At 70.0% G+C, this 15,349-nt stretch overlaps 1 protein-coding gene across 23 annotated transcripts in view; it reads left to right on the top strand.

Annotated features, from left to right (window-relative positions):
- The window catches only part of PLEC (plectin), a 127,049-nt gene that overhangs the window by 29,181 nt on the left and 82,519 nt on the right, over nt 1-15,349 (top strand). For 7 of the 23 annotated variants that reach the window (XM_086875582.1, XM_086875426.1, XM_086875417.1 and 4 more), the window contains 10 exons: nt 7,943-8,004; nt 8,945-8,959; nt 9,283-9,372; nt 9,663-9,698; nt 11,230-11,307; nt 11,423-11,515; nt 11,692-11,858; nt 13,746-13,861; nt 13,948-14,054; nt 14,134-14,253. In XM_086875582.1, the coding sequence (XP_086731708.1) occupies nt 7,943-8,004; nt 8,945-8,959; nt 9,283-9,372; nt 9,663-9,698; nt 11,230-11,307; nt 11,423-11,515; nt 11,692-11,858; nt 13,746-13,861; nt 13,948-14,054; nt 14,134-14,253 (884 nt within the window). Of the gene's footprint in view, nt 1-3; nt 187-5,704; nt 5,859-7,942; nt 8,005-8,944; nt 8,960-9,282; nt 9,373-9,662; nt 9,699-11,229; nt 11,308-11,422; nt 11,516-11,691; nt 11,859-13,745; nt 13,862-13,947; nt 14,055-14,133; nt 14,254-15,349 lie in introns of those variants that run through there. The other 16 variants (XM_086875451.1, XM_086875561.1, XM_086875411.1 and 13 more) reach the window with 9 other exon arrangements.

The following is a 15,349-nucleotide window of genomic DNA, read 5'->3' as shown; positions in this document are numbered from 1 at the left end:
CGCCCGGTGCCGCTGCTCGGTCCCGGCCGTGGCTCCGTCGGTCGCTCGGTGGATGGTGGGTCCCGTCCCGTCCCGGCGGCTGGAGCGGCGCGGCCATGTCGAGCCCCGGTGCCGGTGGGGACTGGCTGAGCGGCGGCTCCGGGCCCGAGCGGCGGCGGTACCTGAGCGCCCGGCTCTGCTGCACCGGTGACCGGGGGGGCGCGGGGGAGGGAGCGGGGGGCTGCCGGGGCGGGAGGGGAGCGCGGGGGGGGTTGGCGGTGGGGGCGCGGGAGCGGCGGGACGGGGGGGACCCGGGAGGGCGGGGGGTCACAGGGAAGGGCGGGGTTTGCGCCGTTCCCCCCCCCCCCGAGTGACGCCCCCTCTGTGACCCCACCCCCAGGGCAGGGCTGAGCCGCGCGGAGTTTGGGGCGGGCTCAGCAGGGAGGGGGTGATTGTGTAAATGTGTGCGTGTGTTTGTTTGTGTGTGCCCCTGGGGCTCGCCTGCGAGCGTGTGCGCCAGCGAGCGCTCGGCTGTGCCCAGCCCTGTGTGACTGTGTGTGTCCATGGGCTCGGGTGTGTCCCTGTGTGTGTCCGTGTGTCCGTGTCTGTGTGTGTCTGTGTGTCCATCTGTGTGTGTGTGTCTGTGTCCCGTGTGTGTGTCCCGTGTGTGTGTCCCGTGTGTGTGTCCCGTGTGTGTGTCCGTGTGTCCGTGTCCGTGTGTGTCTGTGTGTCCATCTGTGTGTCCATCTGTGTGTGTGTGTGTCCGTGTGTGTGTGTGTGTGACTGTGTGTGTCCATGGGCTCGGGTGTGTCCCTGTGTGTGTCCGTGTGTCTGTGTGTCCATCTGTGTGTGTGTGTGTCCGTGTGTCTGTGTCTGTGTGTCCATCTGTGTGTCCATCTGTGTGTGTGTGTGTCCGTGTCCGTGTGTGTGTGTCCGTGTGTGTATGTGTGTGTCCGTGTGTCTGTGTCCGTGTGTGTGTCCGTGTGTCTGCGTGTCCTGGTGTCTGTGTGTCCGTCTGTCTGTCTGTGTGTGTGTCTGTCCGTGTGTCCGTCTGTCTGTCTGTGTGTGTGTCTGTGTGTGTGTCTGCTCGTCTGTGCAGGCCGTATGTCCATGTGTCCGTCTGTCTGTCTGTGTGCAAGCCATGTGTCCGTCTGTCTGTCTCTGTGTGTGCAGGCCGTGTGTCCGTCTGTCTGTGTGTCTGTCCATCTGTCTGTTCGTCTGTGCAGGCCGTGTGTCTGTCTGTGTGTGTGTGTCCGTGTGTCTGTCTGTGCAGGCCGTGTGCCCATATGTCCGTCTGTCTGTCTGTGTGCAAGCCATGTGTCCGTCTGTCTGTGTGTGCAGGCTGTGTGTCCGTCTGTCTGTCTGTGTGTGCAGGCCGTGTGTACGTGTGTCTGTCTGTGTGTGTGTGTCTGTCCGTCTGTCTGTCTGTGTGTGCAGGCCGTGTGTCCGTCTGTCTGTCTGTCTGTGTGTGCAGGCCGTGTGTCTGTCTGTCTGTGTGTCTGTCCGTCTGTGTGTGTGTGCAGGCCGTGTGTCCGTGTGTCTGTCTGTCTGTGTGTGCAGGCCGTGTGTCTGTCTGTCTGTGTGTCTGTCCGTCTGTGTGTGTGTGCAGGCCGTGTGTCCGTGTGTCTGTCTGTCTGTGTGTGCAGGCCGTGTGTCTGTCTCAGCTCCCCGTGCCCACCCAGCCTGGCGTGCTCCCCCCGCACCTCAGGGAGCCCCTGCCCTCCGTGCCCTCTGTGCCCGTGTGTCCATGTGTCCGTGTGTCCGTGTGTCCGTGTGTCCGTGTGTCCCTGTGCCCGTGTGCCCCGTGTGCCCATGTGTCCCTGTGCCCGTGTGTCTGTGTGTCCGTGTGTCCCTGTGTCCGTGTGCCCGTGTGTCCGTGTGTCCGTGTGTCTGTGTGTCCCAGTGTCCGTGTGTCCGTGTGTCCCTGTGTCCGTGTGTCCCTGTGCCCGTGTGTCCGTGTGTCCCTGTGCCCGTGTGTCATTGTGTCCGTGTGTCATTGTGTCCGTGTGTCCGTGTGTCCGTGTGTCCCTGTGCCCAGGTGCCCGTGTGTCTGTGTGTCCATGTGTCCCTGTGCCCGTGTGTCCCTGTGCCCGTGTGTCCCTGTGTCCGTGTGTCCCTGTGTCCGTGTGTCCCTGTGCCCGTGTGCCCATGTGTCCCTGTGCCCGTGTGTCCCTGTGCCCCTGTGTCCGTGTGTCCGTGTGTCCCTGTGTCCGTGTGTCCGTGTGTCCGTGTGTCCCTGTGTCCCTGTGTCCGTGTGTCCCTGTGTCCCTGTGCCCGTGTGTCCGTGTGTCCATGTGTCCCTGTGCCCGTGTGTCCCTGTGTCCCTGTGTCCGTGTGTCCGTGTGTCCGTTTGTCCCCGTGCCCGTGTGTCCCTGTGTCCGTGTGTCCCTGTGTCCGTGTGTCCGTGTGTCCGTGTGTCCGTGTGTCCCTGTGCCCATCCTCCCTGCTCAGGTCCCCCTGGTGCTGTCCCTCTCCCCGCTGTTGTCCCCGTGCCCCCGGGCCCTGCCACCCCCCGCTGCCACCCCCCGCTCGCTGCCGGTGCCCGCAGACCCCGGCGCCTCCTGGCGCTCCGGGCACGGGGCTCGAGGTCTCCGTGGTGCTCCCGTGTCCTCGGGCCGGTGCCCGGAGCCCCCCGGGGCTTTGCTGGCCCGTTGTCCCGGCCCGGTGCGTGGCGGTGTCACCCGGCTGTCACCACGGCGCCGGTGCAGCCCCGGTGCCCGCTCCGTGCCTGGCGCAGCGTCCGGGCGGGGGCGGCCCGGCGGCTCCCGGGGGTTCCCTCGGAGCCCCGAGGGTGGGAGACGCCGTGGGAGGGAGCCGGGCCGGCCCGGTGGCGTCGGCACCCGCGGGCGAGGCTGAGGCGCTCCTGCCCGGCCGGCCCGGCTGGCCCGGGAGCCGCCGGAGCCGGGAGCCGCCGGAGCCGGGCGCCGCTGGAGCCGGGAGCTGCCGGAGCCGGGAGCCGCCAGGGCCGGGAACCGGGCGCCGCCTACCCCGGGAGCCGCCGGGGACGGTGCCAGGAGCCGCCCCGGCAGGTCTTCAAAGCGCCCGCTCTGACGCCGCCGCGTCCTCCCGGTCGGTACCTGCCGGTGCCGGAGGTGCCGGGGGTGCCGGTGCTGGGGTGCCGGGGGTGCCGGTGATGGGGGTGCCGGGGGTGCCGGGGGTGCCGGTGCCGGGGGTGCCGGGGGTGCCGGGGGTGCCGGGGGTGCCGGTGCTGGGGGTGCGATTCCGCCCCTCACCCCGGAGCCATCCCAGGCTCTCAGAACCCTCCGGCCCCGGCTCGGAACGTCGGGAGCGGTTCGGCCCGTGCGAGCGAGGTGCCAGACCACAGCGGTGCCACCCTTGTCACCGCCCTGGCAGTGTCACCTCCGTGTCCTTCCCTCGTCCGGTGGCACCTTCGGCCGTGTGGCGGTAGCCGCGGCCCCGGGGAGTCCCTGCCTCCCCCGACGTGCGTCAGCAGGGCTCCCACCGCGCTCCGGGCGCCAGATGTGCGTGTGCCAGATGCGCGTGTGCCAGATGTGCGTGTGCCAGATGCGCCTGTGCCAGATGCGCCTGTGCCAGATGCGCTCTCGGCGGAAAAATGTGCGTGCCGGGGCCGGGGCCGGGCCGGTGCCGCCCGCATTCCGCGGCGGCCGCGCTGGCTCTGTCCCAGCGGGCATCGGCCCGGCCGCGGCTGCCGCTCCCTGAGGGGCCCCCGCAGGCGCGGAGAGTCGCGGGTGGGTGCCGGGGCGGCTGTCGCGGGTGGGCGGGGGCCGGCGGGGCTCCCAGCGGCGCGCTTGGACCGTGAGTCACGGCAGGACGCGGCGCGGCCCCGCGGCCTTGGACTCCGCACTGAGGACGGGCACTGCCCGCCGCACGGCGGGTGTTGGGGTGCGGGCACGGATATTGGGGTGCGGGCACGGGTATTGGGGTGCAGACTCGAGTGTTGGGGTGAGGGCACGGATATTGGGGTGCGGGCACGGATATTGGGGTTCAGACTCGAGTGTTGGGGTGCGGGCACGGATATTGGGGTGCGGGCACGGATATTGGGGTGCAGACTCGAGTGTTGGGGTGAGGGCACGGATATTGGGATGCGGACACGGATATTGGGGTGCAAACATGGATGTTGGGGTGCGGGCACAGACATTGGGGTGCGGGCACGGATATTGGGGTGCAGACTCGAGTGTTGGGGTGCGGGCACGGATACTGGGGTGCGGACACGGATATTGGGGTGCAAACATGGATGTTGGGGTGCGGACAGGGGTGTTGGGGTGCGGACACGGATATTGGGGTGCAGACTCGAGTGTTGGGGTGCAGACAGGAGCGTTGGGGTGCAGACATGGATGTTAGAATGCAGGCTCGGATTTTGGGGCGCAGACTCAGGCATTGGGGTGCAGACAGGGGCGTTGGGGTGCAGGATGAGTGCCTTAGGGCACTGACGCGTGTGTTGGGGTGCAGACTCAGATGTTGGGGTGCAGAGCGAGGTGCTGGGGTGCAGACTCGGATTTTGGGGTGCAGACAGGGGCGTTGGGGTGCAGGATGAGTGCCTTAGGGCACTGACGCGTGTGTTGGGGTGCAGACTCAGATGTTGGGGTGCAGAGCGAGGTGCTGGGGTGTTGGCGATGCCAGGCTGGCAGCGCTCCGAGCACCCGCAGCTGCGCTTTCCCCAGCAGCTGCCGGGGGTGACGTGGGTGGCGTTGGTGACGTGGGTGCTGCTGCCATGGGCAGGACTGCCCGCTCCCTGTCACCCCAGGGGCTGTGCCAGCCCCCCCGGGGGTCCCCAGCCCCGAGTGCCCCTCGGGGGGATGTTCCAGGGGGATGCAGCACCCAGGGGGGCACAACCCCGGAATTCACCCCGTTGCCACCCTCTGGGGGAGGGCGGTGGGAGATGAATCCCTGGGAATTCCGTGGATTCCTGCAGCGCTGCCGGTGCTCGATTCGAGAGCCCGTGGGTGCTGTGGGGCACAGGGTGGGGTGTGGAGAGCTCTGCTGGGGTGCTCGTCCGGAGCGGAGCTGCTGGTGGGGCTGGGGCGTGCATGGGGACCCCCGGCGGAGTCTGTGGGGCTCGGACCCCCCTCCCGGGGATCCTGCAGCCCGGGGGGTTCTGACCTGAACCCCCCGAGAGGGGCCCTGGGGGTCTGAGCCCCTCAGATGTGCGAGCTGGGGCTGGTGACGCTGGGGGTTTGAGCCCCAGCTGGGGGGAGCAGGGGTCCTACAGCTCCAGGGCATTGCTGGGGGCTCTGGGGCGGTCCCTGGGCTGCGGGACCGGGTGGTGCCAAAACAGGCACTGAAGGTTCTGGGGACCCTCTGTGAGGGGCAAGGAGGGTCTTGACCTGGAAACCTGGGGGAGCTGAGCCTGTGGAGCTTGGAGAGCTGGTGGTCCTGAGGTGTGGTGACTGGGGGTCCGACAGCCCCAGGCTGTGGGTCCCACCCTCCCCGGACCCGTGGGCCTGAGGCGTGGGGCGGGGTCCGGCCGCCCCGGGTGAGGGGTGAGGGGTTTCTGAGCACCCCCATCTTCAGGAACGAGGGTCCCGCTCCCCGCGCTTGCAGATCCGGGGGTCCCCGCGTGTGGGGCTGGGGCTGCCGGCTCCTCGTGGAGTGCCCCGCGGCTGGTCCGTGCCTCCGTGTCCCGTGCCGCCTGCAGGCGCAGGGAGGGAAGGGTTAAAGCTGGGGAGTTTCCTGTGGGCAGGGTCGGGGCGTGGGGCGTGGGGCGGGGGGAGAGAGCCCCGTCTCCTCCCCGGGCCGCCCCACTCGCGGCGGGACCGGCGGCGGAGCGGGAGGGGAGAGCGGCGGTGTCGGGCTCAGCATGTCCCGGCCGCGGCGCAGCTCGGACGAGGCTCCGGCCCGAACGGGCTCCGAGGACAACCTGTACCTGGCCGTGCTGCGGGCGGCCGAGGGCCGCAAAGGTACGGCCCGGGGGGGCCTGGGAGGGGCCGCCCCACCGCCGCATCCCCCACCCGGGGCGGTGTCCCCAGGGCAGGCCGTGGGGCAGACCCCCAGAGCAGGGCGGGGTCCCCGGGGGACACCCCGGTGCTGGCTCCGTGTCCCCCAGGGCAGGCCGTGGGGCAGACCCCCAGAGCGGGGCGGGGTCCCCGGGGGACACCCCGGTGCTGGCTCCGTGTCCCCCAGGGCAGGCCGTGGGGCAGACCCCCAGAGCGGGGCGGGGTCCCCGGGGGACACCCCGGTGCTGGCTCCGTGTCCCCCAGGGCAGGCCGTGGGGCAGACCCCCAGAGCGGGGCGGGGTCCCCGGGGGACACCCCGGTGCTGGCTCCGTGTCCCCCAGGGCAGGCCGTGGGGCAGACCCCCAGAGCGGGGCGGGGTCCCCGGGGGACACCCCGGTGCTGGCTCCGTGTCCCCCGGGCAGGCCGTGGGGCAGCCCCCCGCAGCAGAGCGGAGTGCCTGGGGCACAGCCCCATGCCGGGGCGGTGTCCCCAGGTTGGTGTCCCCAGGGCGGGCTGGGGCTCCGACCCCCGCGCCGGGGAGATTTCTCGGGCCGGGCTGTGGGGCAGACCCCCGCGCTGGGGCGGGCTGTGGGGCAGACCCCCGCGCTGGGGCGGGCTGTGGGGCAGACCCCCGCGCTGGGGCGGGCTGTGGGGCGGGCTGTGGGGCAGACCCCCGCGCTGGGCCGGACGGCAGCAGACCCCTCGCCGCCGCCCAGCTCCATCCCCGGTGCCCGCGGTGGTTTCCTGCCACGCCCTGCCCGGCAGCCCCGGCCGCTCCGGTCCTTGTGCCTTCCCCGCGGGGCGGGCGCCGCGCTGGGGACCCCGGGGGTGTCAGAGCCGTGGGCGCGGCTGCCGGGGTCCGCTGTGGGTGCCCCCCGCTCGGGTGCCCCACATTTCCTTCCTCCCTCCCTTCCTCCCTCCCTTCCTTCCTCCCGGCCCGGCCCGGCCCGGCCCGGCGCGGCCCGGCCCGGCTGAGCGGCACCGCGGGGCGGACGGGGCTGCGTCCCCGGGGAGCCTCGGCTGTGGGCGCTGGGTGCCGCGTGGGCAGATCCCGGCACGCTCCGCCAGGGCAAGACCCGGCACGCAGCGCCCGACTCGCCACGGCGAGGGCAGGGGGGGCCCTGTGGCTGCCGCGGCACCGCTGGCATCGCCCCACGCGTGTGGGGTGTCGCTTCTGGCCTCCGAGCCCTCCCGGGCACTGGGGGTGGCTCTGGGGACCTGGGGGACGGCAGAACGGGTGCTGGCGGCGGGGCGCCGGGGGTTGGCGGGGTGCGGGGCAGAGGGTGCCGGTAGCGGGTGCCGTGGCGGGTGGATCCTGTGGGATCCCGGGTTCCCATCCCGATGTGTCATCGTTCCCATGCCATCCCCTAATGACAGGGCAGCGGGCAGGGAGCGCCGTGACTCACTGCAGCCCTGCTTGGCCCTGTGCCCACAGAGGAGGCTGTCCCGGGGGTGTCCTGGAGTGTCCCCAGACGCTGCGTGGGCTCGCCTCCATCCTGTACGTGTCCCACCAGGGCCCTGCCTGTGGGGCTGGAGCTGTGCCGGGGTGGTGCCAGGACAGACACCCCATGGCCTGTGTGCCACGGCCACCCCTCTCAGCCAGCGCCCACTGAGCCCAGGGCACTGCTGGGGCTCCTCACGGCACTGCCGGAGCGCTCAGGTGGGCACCTCCTGCCCTGAGCCGTCACAGGGGATATTCTGAGCCGAAAGGAATTCCACAAGGATCGCCAAGTCCAACTCTTAATTTGTCCGTACCGGGGTTGAACCTTCAACCTCGGTGCTATTAGCACCGTGCTCTGGCCAACTGATCTAATCTCGCTGCTGGGTGTTGAGGCGCTGCTGGGTGCTGGTGGGTGCTGGCACGCAGGGGCCGGTCCCCGTTAGCTGTTTCCTTTCCCCACACCCCGTGACTCACCGTGCTTCCCCAGAGCGGTTGGCTCATCATTTCCTGCGCCAGCCGTGCCCTGCGGTGCCACCGGCGGGGCCTGGTTTTTGCCGTGCCACCATCCCGCTGCCGCTGGCTCACCTGTCCTTCTCCTCTCTTGCAGATGAGCGAGATCGTGTCCAGAAGAAAACCTTCACCAAATGGGTCAACAAGCACCTTATCAAGGTACAGGCACCGCCAGTCCTCGGGCACCGCAGCCCCAGCAGTCCCCAGCAGTCCCCAGCAGTGCCCAGCAGTCCCCAGAAGTGCCCAGCAGTGCCCAGCAGTGCCCAGCAGTCCCTGGGCACCCACTGGCCAGTGGGCACCGCAGCCCCAGCAGTCCCTGGGCACCCCCAGTCCAGCAGGCACCGCTGCCCCAGCAGTGCCCAGCAGTCCCCAGCAGTGCCCAGCAGTGCCCAGCAGTCCCCAGCAGTGCCCAGCAGTCCCCAGCAGTGCCCAGCAGTCCCCAGCAGTCCCCAGCAGTGCCCAGCAGAGCCCAGCCGTCCCCAGCAGAGCCCAGCCGTCCCCAGCAGTCCCCAGCAGTCCCGAGCAGTGCCCAGCAGTCCCCAGCAGTCCCTGGGCACCCCCAGTCCAGCGGGCACCGCTGCCCCAGCAGTCCCTGGGCACCCACTGGCCAGTGGGCACCGCAGCCCCAGCAGTGCCCAGCCGTCCCAGGCCCCAAATCACCGCCAGCCTCAGCCCCGTGTGCTGGAACGGCCAAGGACGTGGCACTGGAGGGTCCCTGGTGCCAGCACCGCTGCCACACCCTGGTCGAGGCCCCTCAGCTGCCTCCGTGGTGGGGGTCTGCCCTCCCGGTGGGATCTGCCCTCCTGCTGCCCTCCCACCTATGCCATGGGAACGGTGCCCCTGGCACCTGGGGATGTGTCCTGTGCCTTGAGGCCCCCAGTCCCGTCCCACTCCTGCCAGTCCCCATTCCCAGGCAGCGTGCTGGCACGGGCAGAGCCCCACCGTGGCACCTGGCACACGCTGGGACACGGCCCAGCCCCGCCAGCGTGTGTCACATGTCCCTGAGCCCGCAGTGCCATCGCGGTGCCACCACACTTTGCCCCTCCTGGCTCCCCCCTCTGCTCTCTCCTAACCGCTCTCTTCTCTCTGCCCTGCGCAGCACTGGCGACCAGAGGTAGGTCCTTCCTCTCTCTCTGTCCCACTGCGCTCTTCCTCCCTGCACACCCCCTTCCCCTGCCCGGGGACGGACCCCTGCGGCTGCCGCTGTGCTGGGGGGGGGGTCTCACCCCTCCGTGGTGGGTGGGGGGCTCTGACCCCTTCCCGTGGGTCTCTGTGCATGCCAGAGCGATGCTGGAGCGATGCTGGAGCCGTCCTGGCACGGGGGGGAGCTGCCGTGTGTGTGTGTGGGGCCGTGGCACCGGGGACACCGTGGGGCTGTGTGTGAGCGCCCGTGCCCGGCTGTCCCCGGCCCCGCTGACACCCTAGCCGTCCCCACAGGCGCAGCGCCACGTCAACGACCTGTACGAGGACCTGCGGGACGGGCACAACCTCATCTCGCTGCTGGAGGTGCTGTCGGGTGACACGCTGGTAAGGTGCCGCGCCGCGCCCCGCTCCCCGCCACGCGCCGGCTCCTCTCCGCCGGCCTTCCTTGTCCTCATCCTCGCCCTCGCTGCCTGCCTCTGTTCCCTCTCTTCCTGCTTGGCCGTCGGTCTGTCCCGGTGACCCCGGAGTGCCCGCGCCCCCCGCCCCCGCCTCTAACCTCTCTTTGCTTTGGTGCCCTCTCTGCTTCCTGGCGCCGGCCCCCGGCCCACCGCCGCCTTTGCCTCCTCTTCCTCCTTCCTCTCTCTGCTCCTCTCCGCTCGGCTCGGCCGGGGCAGCCCCGGGAGCGCGACGTCCTGCGGACCTTGCGGTTGGTGAGTGGTTCTGCCGTCAGCTCTTGGCATGGCCCCGCACGGCGACCGGCGCTGTGGCACCGGCACGGAGCGGTGCCGAGCATGTCCCAGGACTCTCTGCATGCCGTGTGCCATCCGTGTGCCATCCGTGTGCCATCCATGTGCCGTGTGCCATGAGCCATGAGCCCTGTGCCGTGTGCCATGAGCCATGTGCCATGAGCCCTGTGCCGTGTGCCATGAGCCCTGTGCCGTGTGCCATGAGCCCTGTGCTGTGTGCCATGAGCCGTGTGCCATGAGCCATGAGCCGTGTGCCGTGTGCCATGAGCCCTGTGCCGTGTGCCATGAGCCATGTGCCGTGTGCCATGAGCCATGTGCCGTGTGCCATGAGCCATGTGCCATGTGCCATGAGCCATGTGCCATGAGCCCTGTGCCATGTGCCATGAGCCGTGTGCCATGAGCCCTGTGCCGTGTGCCATGAGCCATGTGCCATGTGCCATGAGCCCTGTGCCACCCGTGTGCCATGAGCCCTGTGCCGTGTGCCATGAGCCATGTGCCATGAGCCCTGTGCCATGAGCCCTGTGCCATGAGTCCTGTGCCATGTGCCCTGCCCGTCCCAGTGCCGTCCCGGTGCCCTGGCTGCATGCTCTGCCTGTCCTGGTGCCCCCTGATGCCGAGAGCTGTGGGGGTGGGTTTCCCTGGGCCGGGGCTCAGTGGCAGCAGCGAGAGAGGAGTCTCCTTCCACGAGCAGCATCGCTGGGAGCGATCCCACCGTGCTGGGCCTCGGCAGGCTGGAGCTGGACTGTGGCTCCCAGCACCACTGCAGGATGTGCTGCCGGCTCTGCGGGGTGGCTGGCAAGGGGTGGCACGTGGCCACCAACTCCCTGGGACTCGCAATAGGGCTGGCCCTGGCCCCGCGTGGCTGCGGGTCTGTGCTGGCCGCTTTCTGTGGGACAGGAGTGGCCCTGGTCTGTTCTGAGCAGTACCAGGGGTTGATGGAGTCCCCAGCTCTCCTGGCAGCCAAATCTGGGCTCAGCTGGTGGAATGTGGGCATTGCCGTGGGGCAGGAACGTGTGGGGGTCTGGGCAGGACCCAGGGGACCCTGGCTGGGACCCACAAGTTTGGGGGACTCACCCAGCTTGGCAATTCCTGGTCGTGCTGAGGGGACACGGAGCGTGCTGGGGACCTGCATGGCGAGGGACACATGGCGTGGCCATGATGGTGGCCACGCGTGGTGCATCGGCACCGGGGCCGGTCCCGGTCCTGGCGGGCAGCGGCTGCCGTGCCCACCCTCGGCTCCCCTCGGGACGGTGCCGGTGTCGGGTGCGGCGTGGGAACAGCCTGTGCCGGCGGGGGGAGCGCGGGGAGCGTCCCCACCCCTGCGGGGACAAAGTGCGAGGGCGGGTGCCATCGGCATGTGCTGGGAGGGGCCGGGCAGAGCCGGGGTGACAGCCGGGGTGACAGCCCGGTGCGGTGGCATCACGGCCGGGCCATGCGGGGGGCTGCGGTGGCCGGACGAGGCAGGGCCCGCACTCACCGCCCTCCTCTCCCCCAGCCCCGGGAGAAGGGCCGGATGCGCTTCCACAAGCTGCAGAATGTCCAGATTGCCCTCAACTACCTGAAGCACCGGCAGGTGAGGATGGATGGGGTGGGAGCCCCGGCGTGCCAGGAGCCCTGGGCTGTGCCGCGCTGCCCCAGCCCTGAGCCGCGCTGCCCCAGCCCTGAGCCGCGCGCGTCCTGTGCTGCAGGTGAAGCTGGTGAACATCCGCAACGATGACATCGCCGACGGCAACCCCAAGCTGACGCTGGGGCTCATCTGGACCATCATCCTCCACTTCCAGGTGAGCCCGGCGGGGAGGGACTGGGCGGAGGTGCCCAGGGGCCAGGGTGCCGTGGGGCCGGGGGTCTCCCCGGGCCGGTCTGGTCCCCTCCAGTGGGGCAGGAGCGGTGTCACTGCCCTGCAGCGAGGGTCGCCGTGCCGGTGCCGGTTTCCACAGTAACGGCCGTGTCCTGGCAGATCTCAGACATCCAGGTGACGGGGCAGTCGGAGGACATGACAGCCAAGGAGAAGCTGCTGCTCTGGTCACAGCGGATGGTGGAGGATTACCAGGGCCTCCGCTGTGACAACTTCACCACCAGCTGGCGGGACGGGCGCCTCTTCAATGCCATCATTCACCGGCACAGGTGGGTGTCGTGGTGGTACCGTGTGTCCGTGGGCAGCCGTGTGCTCACCGGGGCTGCCGTGCCCATCCCTGCTCACCGGGGCTGCCGTGCCAATCCCGCTCACCGGGGCTGCTGTGCTGATTGATCCCTGCTCACCGGGGCAGCCGTGCTGATCCCTGCTCACCGGGGCAGCCGTGCTGATCCCTGCTCACCGGGGAGCCGTGCCCATCCCTGCTCACCGGGGCTGCCGTGCCCATCCCTGCTCACCGGGGCAGCCATGCCCATCCCTGCTCACCGGGGCAGCCGTGCCCATCGCTGCTCACTGGGGCTGCCGTGCTGATTGATCCCTGCTCACCGGGGCAGCTGTGCCAATCCCGCTCACCAGGGCTACCGTTCCCATCCCTGCTCACCGGGGCTGCCGTGCTGATCCCTGCTCACCGGGGCTGCCGTGCTGATCCCCGCTCACCGGGGCTGCCGTGCCAATCCCTGCTCACCGGGGCAGCTGTGCCAATCCTGCTCACCGGGGCAGCCGTGCTGATCCCCACTCACCGGGGCTGCCGTGCCAATCCCGCTCACCGGGGCTGCCGTGCTGATCCCCGCTCACCGGGGCTGCCGTGCTGATCCCCGCTCACCGGGGCTGCCATGCTGATTGATCCCCGCTCACCGGGGCTGCCGTGCCCATCCCCGCTCACCGGGGCTGCTGTGCCCATCCCCGCTCACCGGGGCAGCTGTGCCGATCCCCTCGTGCTCCTGACGAGTCCCGGCCCATCGGCCGTGCCGGCAGAGCCGTGCCCGCCGCTGGCGTGCCGGGGCGGTGGCAGGCAGGTCCCCACGGGTCCTGCTGGGACTGCCGCGTGCTTTTGGGGAGAGCAAATATGCGCGGGCGGGTGCCAGACGGGGGGAGATGTCACAGCCGCGCCGTGCTCCGCTCCAAGGCGCTGCCACGCTGAGCTCGGTCCCAGCACGGAGCTCCAAGGGGTCCCAAGGTGTCAGCCCCACAGGGGATGGGGGTGTCAGCCCCACAGGGGACAATGGTGTCAGCCCCACAGGGGATGGGGGTGTCAGCCCCACAGGGGACAATGGTGTCAGCCCCACAGGGGACTGGGGTGTCAGCCCCACAGCGTGTCAGCCCCACAGGGGACTGGGGTGTCAGTCCCACAGGGTGTCAGCCCCACAAGGGATTGGGGTGTCAGCCCCACAGGGGACTGGGGTGTCAGCTCCACAGCGTGTCAGCCCCACAGGGGACTGGGGTGTCAGCCCCACAGCGTGTCAGCCCCACAGGGGATTGGGGTGTCAGCCCCACAGGGGACTGGGGTGTCAGCCCCACAGGGGACTGGGGTGTCAGCCCCACAAGGGACTGGGGTGTCAGCCCCACAGGGGATTGGGGTGTCAGCCCCACAGGGGACTGTGGTGTCAACCCCACAGGGGATTGGGGTGTCAGCCCCACAGCGTGTCAGCCCCACAGGAGATTGTGGTGTCAGTCCCACCGAGGATTGTGGTGTCAGCCCCACAGGGGACAATGGTGTCAGCCCCATGCATGGTTGGGGTGTCAGCCCCACAGGGGATTGGGGTGTCAGCCCCACAGGGTGTCAGCCCCATGCAGGGTTGAGGTTTCAGTCCCATGCAGGTTTGGGGTGTCAGCCCCATGCAGGGTTGGGGTGCCCTGTTCACAGGACATGGGGGCTCTGGCTGTGCCAGGGTTCCCACTGGGGACTGTGTGTACCCCCAGCTCCTCCTGTCCCAGTGCTGCCTCTGGGGGTCTCCCCTGCTGTGGGGTGTGGGGTGGCTGGGCAGGAGTCCAGGCAGAGGAGGCAGCCATGGCGGCCCCAGGAAGGGGGGGAACCTGCTCTCCTCGGGGTTTTGGGGTCCCCACAGCCCCGCTGACCCCTCCTGTCCCCCTCCCCACAGGCCAATGCTGATCGACATGAGCCGGGTGTACCGCCAGAGCAACCTGGAGAACCTGGACCAGGCCTTCACCGTGGCCGAGCGGGACCTGGGGGTGACGCGGCTGCTGGACCCCGAAGGTACGGGCTGGGGTCACCCGTGGGGTCCCTCTGCGGACCCCTCCCCAGTGCAGGGTCCCCCAGCTGACCCCGCTCCCTCCCCGCAGACGTGGACGTGGCGCAGCCGGACGAGAAGTCCATCATCACCTACGTGTCCTCCCTGTACGACGCCATGCCGCGCGTGCCCGAGGTGCAGGACGGCGTCAAGGCCAACGTGAGTTGGGGCGCCGGGGGTGACCGCTGCCGCCGCCCCCGCGGTGCCACCCCCAGCCCCACGCGTGTCCCCTCCCCAGGAGCTGCAGCTGCGCTGGCAGGAGTACTACGAGGTGGTGACGGGGCTGCTGCAGTGGAGCCGGCAGCACTCGGCGCTCTTCGAGGAGCGTCGCCTCCCTGCCAGCTACGAGGAGATCGAGGTGAGGCCGCCGGCACCTGGGGTCTCACCTCGGTCTCACCCCTGGGCTTGGGCTGAGGACAGGAGCAGTGCTGCTGGCCTGGCACGGGGACGGGCACAGGGACAGGCACGGTGCTGCCACAGCCATGACCAACCTCGGGAGCCGCTGGTAGCCGGGGCAGCGTGGGGCAGAGTCCCAGCTGGCCCCACTGTGGGTGGCTCATGCCCAGTGAGGGGTGGCTCATGCCCAGTGAGGGGTGCTAGCCAGCCTGTGGCCCCTCTGTTGGTGGCTCATGCCCAATGAGGGGTGGCTCATGCCCAGTGAGGGGTGCTAGCCAGCCTGTGGCCCCACTGTGGGTGTCTCATGCCCAGTGAGGGGTGGCTCATGCCCAGTGAGGGGTGCCAGCCAGCCTGTGGCCCCACTGTGGGTGTCTCATGCCCACTGTGGGTGGCTCATGCCCACTGAGGGGTGCCAGCCAGCCTGTGACCCCACTGTGGGTGGCTTATGCCCATTGAGGGGTGCTAGCCAGCCTGTGACCCCACCATGGGTGTCTCATGCCCACTGAGGGGTGCCAGCTGGCCTGTGGCCCCACTGTGGGTGTCTCATGCCCACTGAGGGGTGCCAGCCAGCCTGTGGCCCCACCGTGGGTTTCTCATGCCCACTGAGGGGTGCTAGCCAGCCTGTGGCCCCTCTGTCGGTGGCTCATGCCCAATGAGGGGTGGCTCATGCCCACTGAGGGGTGTCAGCCGGCCTGTGGCCCCTCTGTTGGTGGCTCATGCCCACTGAGGGGTGTCAGCCAGCCTGTGGCCCCACTGTGGGTGTCTCATGCCCAGTGAGGGGTGTCAGCCGGCCAGTGGCCACCCTGTGGGTGTCTCATGCCCAGCGTGGCAGCCTCCCCGGCAGCCCAGGGCCAGCCGTGCCGTGCCGTGCCGTGCCGTGCCGTGCCGTGCCGTGCCGTGGGTCACCGTGAGAGCCGGGTGCGGCTGTGGCACCGAGCCCCTGCCGGTGCCGGCGTGGGGTCTGCGGGGTTTGGGGGCTCAGAGCCGTGACGGAGCCGGGTGCCCCACGGGGGGGCCCCTCTGACTCAGCCTCCCTGGCCGTGCCGTGAGTCACCGCT

This window comes from Cyanistes caeruleus, chromosome 1 (genome assembly GCF_971803275.1).
Source record: "Cyanistes caeruleus chromosome 1, bCyaCae1.hap1.1, whole genome shotgun sequence".
Lineage (NCBI taxonomy): Eukaryota > Metazoa > Chordata > Aves > Passeriformes > Paridae > Cyanistes > Cyanistes caeruleus.
Note: the sequence above shows the minus strand (reverse complement) of the source record. Positions and strands in the feature narration are given on the sequence as shown.